Here is a 7,804-nt window from a genome sequence, read left to right as displayed (position 1 = left end):
TTACATTATTATATTATTGATTTATTTTCTTATTTTTATAGACTCAATGCTAGATATATTTTAAAATATGTTGCTAGACTTTTAGTACATAATGTTTATTATATATATAAAGAAAATATATAATTTATACTTTAAATAAGGTTTAGTGTGCTGGCTCGTTCAGCCGATCTAAGCCACATTTTTTAGGTCATACTGCGACCAAGCCTAGTCTCATTTCGCCTCGTTTCCAGCCCTATCGGCCAGCAGTATGAAATGGTGTGGCTTAATACTAGGGGTGTGAGGTGTCCAATTAGCAATATAGCTAGATACATCGCACGAATCAGATAAGCTACCGTGTGTGGTTGCATAACAGCCTACTTTCCAGGCATCAAAAGGTCAAGGTTCACATAATACATATCACATCAGCGTATCTCGTTTCTTCTGGTCTGTTTATATTACTTTTTCTCTGAGTTGAACTAGCACTACTCCCTCCATAACTGTTTCCTAGCAACTTGCCTAGTGCCCACAACATGATTTCACCGTGTTTCAAACAGAATATTGTATAGGAATTTCCCCTAAAGAATTCAAATCCAATTAGATGTTTTTGAACGAAAGCAGCTGGTCCTAATTTCCAACTCAGTTAGGACATGTTAGTTTTAATCCCAATTCATATGAATTGGTGAAATTAAGTAGGTTTAAATTTATAGTAAGTCAAAAAATTCTCCTAATCCCTCTAATTCCTATAGAGGACTTGTTTGGTTAGGAGTGTATCGAGTGGGATTGGAGGGACTTCCAATCCACCTCAATCCGAACAAGCCTATAATGAGGATAACCGAAAGGCCTTGGTAGTGTGCGGGTCAGCGGGTGTGGACTAGACCATCATGGGCCACCCGACTCGACGCGCCCGAAAAAAGTTGGCCCGACCAGACCAATGCAACGACGGGTATGGGCCATAATTTTTGACCCGCAATAATTCAGGGGTCAGGTACAGCCTGTAATTTTTGACCCAAAACCCGACCAACTCGAAAAAAACCTAACCCAAACCGAAAAATCTGACCCGACACGTCAAATAGGGACTCGACCCGACACTAGACACGGATCAACCATGGACCATGATAAGTGGCTTATGATCCAACCTTAACCCGACTTGAACTCGATCAAAATCAGACCAGACGTTTGAACATGTCTAGAGTGGATGTCCAATTTCAAGACAGTCGGTGTGGAGAAATATTTGTAATTTTTTTGCTGGTTTCTAGACAGAGCACAAAATGATGCATGGAATAGAAGTCTTTTATTCTTTAATCACTTCTTGGGCCTGTAGTCCAAAAGGCCGAACGGTGAAGGCCCAGCTATCATTACAAGGCCGAAATAAAAGGATAAACCGCCTGGCTGCTTCAGAGATCGTGCTGCACGGCGCACGCTGTTTGCGCGCAGCACCTAGCAGGATGCGGATGCACAGACCTGCTCGCGCGTCTCATCCGCACGCACGCACCCACCCACAAGCAAATGGAAAAATAAAATCAACGAGACCTGCTCTCACATCGCTAACCCTAAACCCCCAAATCGCCCACCTTCCGATCGCCATCTTCGCCGCCGCCGCCACCACCACGGGGCTTACCGGCTGGTGCCGCTGAGCGCTGTGCTCGCCGCGGGCCACCGCCCAGCCCCACGGCTTCCCTCGAGGTACGGTGAAAGCCTATCCTACCAAACAAATCCGGTTTGCGCACAATCGGTGCTTGCAGATTCTGTTGCGTGTATGCCTCCGTGTGACGCTCCGTGTCGCGGGTTGGATGCGTGGAGCGGGGCGAATTTTCAGTTGGATTAGTGTTCGGGATTGTGCCTGGGGGATTTGGGGGGAGATTTTGCCTTGGGCTGCCATGTCTCGCGAAAATTTTCGTCATCAGCGCGTGTCTATGTTCCGTTCTAGAGTGGATGTGAGGTCGTGAGGACACCCGTTTTGCAACCTGGCGCGCGGCGCTCAAGTTATGTGGTGGTTTTGGGCTCGTGATGTTGCAGATGCTCTTTGTTGACGCTTTCGGCTATTTATTGAATATCTTGGGTCTTTTGTGGACTGGGAGCGTAGATTCAGCGTCTTTGCTATGTTGGGGATGTTCCAGATGCAATTTTTTTACTGTGCTATACTGTTGAAAGGTCGATCCTTTCTATGCCATGTTATCAGAAGAAACCAACCTGAGTCACATTTCTTTTTCGGCTAGCTATCGGAACTTCTAGTATCCTTCCTGTTTATGTTGAAAGTAGCATGACGCTTTTGCAGTACATGCTCATCTTAGCACAGTAGCTCTCTAAATGATGTATTGGTTTAATGGAATATTTTTACAATTAAACAGACTGCATTGTTTGTGTTCATCTTTTAGTAATTGCAATGCTCCACTCTACTGCCATTTGGGGTTCACACTATATGCCACATCGTCATATAAGACTGCTTTTGATTTCCTAGTTAGGGCTATTTGGACAAGTATTTAGTTAAAAATCTTAAATAATTTGACTTATGCACTTCAGACATTTGTGATGCAAATACTCATGTTTACTTTTTTTTTGTTCCATGAATCTAAGGTGCCTCCACTTATTTGACTCATTTTCAGATATCTGCATTTGAAGTTGCAGTAAACAACACTGCTATTTGTGCCAAGAATTTTGGGAGTTATTGGCATAATGGAGTTTTCAAAGCAAGGGCAGGCACCCGTGCCAAACAACATCGGATCACAACCGCTGCCCTCTTCAAATGTCCAATCTAATCAAACAGAGCGTCCATCAATGTTTTATCCATCATCATTGCCTGGTGACTGGAGTTCGCAGCAGATGTTCTCCATGGGAACCTCAGTACCAGTTAGCTCATATTGTATTGTCCCCATGAATCAGCAACCAGTCCAGCTAGGTGCTTCCAGGCCAGAGATTTCACGTCCTTTGGGGCCACAACCTTTGCTAAGTAGGGTATCATTGAGGCCACCCCAGCAGGTGCTAAATATTCATACATCTTTGCCAGGAATGGCTGGATCGCAACACTCACCATCTATGGCAGGCAGGAGATCACAACAGACAATTGGTTCTCCAAAGGTTCAAATGCTGAAATCTCCATCATTCCAGTCATCTAATAAGCGATCTGCACAGAAGGAGCCACCGTCAAAGGTTCAGCATCAGCAACTTGAATCTGTGAGGTCCAAGTTCAGGGAGTCACTTGTTGCTGCCCTGAGTTTGGATTCTGATCAGCAGAATAAGATTCAGTCTGATAATGTGCAGTCTGCTGGGTCTATAGATAATTTCAAACCAGGAGCAGGAGATGCGGTACAGGATTTAGTGGCAACCACATCAAAAGATGTGTGCACAACCAATTCAGGTGTAGACACAACTGTAGCTCCCAGTAGATGTGAGGAAAATGAGAAGTTAAGCAGTGATTTAGCTTTAGAGATGACCACAAGCATAAATGATGGCATGCAGCAACAGTCAATTCAGGTTTCCTCAGAAGATGACTTATTGGGTCAGTGTATGGTTGCAGATGAACTTTTGCAAGGTCATGGGCTTAGTTGGGTTTCTGATCTTGATGCTGGGATTTCTGAACTTAACGCAGAACCTAATGCTCTAAAAAGGCCGCGGACTTCTAATGTGGAGTCTGAGTCAAAAAGAATAAAGTCTGCCAATGAGTTAGCAATGGAGAAGGAGAAATTTAATCAAAGAGCTGAAATTCTGGCGTTTAGAATTGAAGAGGAGCTGTTCAAGTTGTTTGGTGGAGTAAATAAGAAGTACAAGGAAAAGGGCAGATCTCTTCTGTTTAATTTGAAAGACAAAAGCAACCCTGAGTTAAGAGAGAGGGTCTTGTCTGGAGATATTGTGCCTGAACGACTTTGTTCAATGACTGCAGAAGAACTTGCCTCCAAAGAACTCTCAGAGTGGCGGCTGGCTAAAGCTGAGGAGTTTGCACAGATGGTTGTCCTTCCGACTATGGAGGTTGACCCTAGGCGTTTGGTTAGAAAAACTCACAAAGGAGAGTTCCAAGTTGAAGTTGAAGAGCCAGATGGTTTCTCAGTGGAGGTTGAACTTGGGAGTAATGTTACTAATATTCCATCAAAAGCTGTTGAAGATCAGACAAAGTCTAATGGAACAGCTGGTAAAGTAGATGTTCAAGAAAAGGACAAAGCATCTGATAGCGCTTCACACGATGAGGATGGCAGAACAGGCAACAATGGTATACCAGGTGATGTAGAATGTATCGATAATGAGAAAGCTGATCTCATGCAGGAACTTATCTTGGATGATGTGAAGGACACTGTAAACCTCCCACCAATTCCTTCGTTAGATGAATTCATGCAGGGCTTAGATTCTGAGCCACCTTTTGTTGATATCTCAGTTGGGACTCCTCAAGAAGATGTCAATGACTCTGACGAACTTGACACCACCATGGAGCCTTCGGATCTTCCAGAGACAGAAGATAATGCATCTGCACCAGAAAAAACTGAATCTAAATCTGATAAGTCATCTGCACAGGTTAACAGCGAGCACAGGTTAGAGTCACCAGGACATATAGCGGTTCAAAATTCGGATCTTACTGAACCACGTGATGGAGAGCTGAGCAAATCCTCCCCATCCCCTGACAAAGATGAAGCAAAGAAAACAACTGTTGATAATGCCTCTAATTCCGATTCTGTTCATCACAATCAGGCAGCCAGTCTCCCTATGATACGTGAGAGCATTTGGGAGGGTGCAATTCAGCTGACCGTATCTTCGCTCTGTAATGTTGTTGCTATTTTCAAAAGGTATGTGTCATCTACATGTTTTGTTTTTTATGACTATTGTCATTTGTATGTAATGTTGATTTAATCCATTCTTCTTGACATCTTCATATTTTCTTCACTTTCAAATCAAATTGATTTTCTGCTATTTGTCTTGATATTCTTGTGGCCTTTGTTAGGTCATTGTTAAGTTTAGAACATCTGAGTAACATCTCTTGGCTCTTGCTTAGGAAAACAATTTGTAAACAAATGCTCATGTCATGGTCCTTCTGTTTAAAGTTATGCAATTGCACCACTTTATAAACGGAAGTTAAGCTACATTTTTGTAGTGCAACCAACAGAAATGGAGTTTTACATTTCAGCAGCTAAGAGTCACTCATAATGTCATTATCTCTTACCTTGATATTTGCTTTGACTTTCTGCGTTCTTTTGTTTATGTACCCCTGGACATTCTAAATTGGGCTATTTTTCTACCTAGCCTTGTGCGAACTTGGTAGATATCATATGCTGGTCCGTGCTAAACTGCTAATTCTAGTAAGGTCGAACTGTTTCCACATTTTTCCAACCAACCCAGTATTTGTATACTAACTCTTGTGAAGGAAACTGAGTGCAATTGCAAATATTTTAAATTATTATTATTGTGTTCACCCTAGTAATAGTTTTTATATAACATACCATGGATACATTAAGTGGTTTTAGGTTAAAAATGGATGCAGTTTGTGTTGTTTTGTGCTAAATATTGGTTACTTTGTATATGATTTTTTGTACTCAGTCTGAATTAATTGCTTGCAAACTATTGAGTGCATGGAAATGTGTAAATGACTGAATGTATTTGTTCTATTTGGACTGTGGCTAACATGTCTTAAAATTTGAACTTTTCAGTGGTGAAAAGCCGTCATTAAAAGATTGGCGTAGCTTTATTGAGATAAAGGGAAGAGTTAAACTTAGTGCTTTTCAAGAGTTTGTCGATCAGCTTCCCAAATCTAAAAGCCGCGCTATAATGGTATTTCTTTTTCTTGCTGTAGTCTGTTTATGTATTCCCTTCGTAACAGGTTTAATATGCCGAGGCTGGTGAAAATATCTTATCTTTGTGTCTAATTACCTCATGGATATTATTGCCATGTGGCAAAGTATTATATATATTCTGAGTTGGAGCACAAGCACTTATTTGATATTTGAGATTGAACAATGGTTGAACTTAGCTAGTTGGGATAATCAGTGCTAAAAAGAAAACCACATCATTGCTTGTCAGGTTTGTGTCGGCACACCTATATGCAAATGGAATTCTAAGCAATTACCAGTTTCTTAATACCTGGACTCTAAATTGACATCATGTTATATAATGTCATTTGGCTTTGTTAGCCAGAGTATTCATAGGGTCCTAGAAGATATGAACTGTTGTTTCAGATTAGCTGTTGGTTATCTATTTCGTCAATTTAACTACCCGCTAACTATTTTGATAGATAACGGAGCTGTGTTGGAAGGAGGGTTCATCGGAAAGTGGCCGCCAAAATATCTTGCAGGTTACATTCTACCTTTTGCCTCTCACTACTGTTGGAGCAATCTTAATAGGATATAGAGGATTGGGTATACTAAATTTGGTTCTTGTTGTGCAGACTATCGATGCATATATTTCAGATGAGAGAGTAGGATTAGCTGAGCCTGCAGAAGGAATAGAGCTGTACCTGTGCCCTCCTCATGGGAAAACCGTGGAAATCCTCTCACGGCACTTGCCAAAGGAGCACCAAGAGAGCCTTGCTGTGGCGGGATCATCCTTCATCGGAGTTGTGGTATGGCGGAGGCCCAGCATTTCCAGGGCACCCACCTCCCACCACAACAACAGGCATGATGGTTCCAAGAGGCAGTCGATCCTAGGGAAACCACAGGTTACAAATCCGGCCGCAAGGCCCTCCCTACCTCCCAACTCATACGGCGCACCACCAGGCTTTACCAGCCAGCGCGAAGAGGAAGATGTAACTGATGACGCCCCTCCAGGCTTTGGACCCGGTGTTGCTAGGGATGAGGATGATCTTCCTGAATTTAATTTTGTTAAATCGTCACACCATGCCGCAAATGTAACTGCGCATGCATACAAGGGCCCGTGGCCACATGTACCACCACCCTCTGCTCGCCCAGCAGAGCAAATGAGGGAACTGGTTCAGAAGTATGGTAAAAGATCATCTGTTCAAGAAGCCCCCCGTGCCTGGGATGACGACGACGATGACATACCGGAGTGGAACCCCACCCACCAGACGATTAAGCAGCCTCCACTGCCGCACGCCCCACAGCAACTGCCGTTGCCTCCGCCTCCCGTCCAGCAGATGAACGCCGCCTACCAGCAGCAGTACCACATCCCAAGTGCTGTGCAGCCTCAGGTTCCCATCACTTCGCTTCCCCATGCCTATCTCCGGACCCAGCAGCCTCAGCCTGGGCAGGCATGGCAGCAGCCGAGCAATGCTTGGTGGCCAGCGCAGGGCGTTGCTGCCCCTGCCGCACAGCAACCCCAGTATGGGGTAGTGCCTGGCAGCAGTGGCGTCCAGGGCTACGACTCTAGCAACGCGGGTGGTATGGCATGGAGGCCGAGATAGAGCATTGTAAAATTCAGCTGGTTTTCTATTGTAGCTGTGGTCAACCTGACGAGCGTCCGTTGTAGGGTGTCTTTTTTTTTTTATTATGGTTGGCTGTTCATGTAAGTATAAATGGTGTACAACCGTACAAAGGATGTAATCTTGATAGACTAGATAGATAGTTGCTGGTTGTACCCGTTCATCCGTTAGGACTTGCTGCAATCGTTTTGAACAGCAGTCGCTCTTCACTTAATGCTCTTATTAGGCACTGCCAACAATAGCAATAATGTACCGCAAAGTTTCTAAATCATTTTATGCATTGCATGGTATTTGGTGGACTGGGATATACGCATCGAGGAAAGGCATTCTGCCAGCGGCTGCTGCTGCTGCATTTTCACTATCTATTTAAGCAGTAGTTGTATGTTCAAGTGGAAGCCGGCTGAGGCTGTGGCCGCTAATAATGCCTTCCGGACGGATTTTGAGACGCTTTATCACTTGTGGGTTGTAACACAT

At 43.7% G+C, this 7,804-nt stretch overlaps 1 protein-coding gene across 1 annotated transcript; it reads left to right on the top strand.

The window, feature by feature from the left end:
- Positions 1 to 1,397: 1,397 nt before the first annotated feature.
- LOC103627127 (death-inducer obliterator 1-like) lies at positions 1,398 to 7,547 on the top strand. Its single transcript, NM_001346577.1, has 5 exons — positions 1,398 to 1,662; positions 2,583 to 4,748; positions 5,607 to 5,727; positions 6,188 to 6,247; positions 6,341 to 7,547. Exons 2-5 carry the CDS (start codon positions 2,653 to 2,655, stop codon positions 7,310 to 7,312), a joined length of 3,249 nt encoding a protein of 1,082 aa, NP_001333506.1. The 5' UTR covers positions 1,398 to 1,662; positions 2,583 to 2,652; the 3' UTR covers positions 7,313 to 7,547.
- The last annotated feature ends 257 nt before the right edge of the window (positions 7,548 to 7,804 follow it).

This window comes from Zea mays, chromosome 5, assembly GCF_902167145.1.
Source record: "Zea mays cultivar B73 chromosome 5, Zm-B73-REFERENCE-NAM-5.0, whole genome shotgun sequence".
NCBI lineage: Eukaryota > Viridiplantae > Streptophyta > Magnoliopsida > Poales > Poaceae > Zea > Zea mays.
This window is presented reverse-complemented; position numbering and strand designations above follow the sequence as displayed.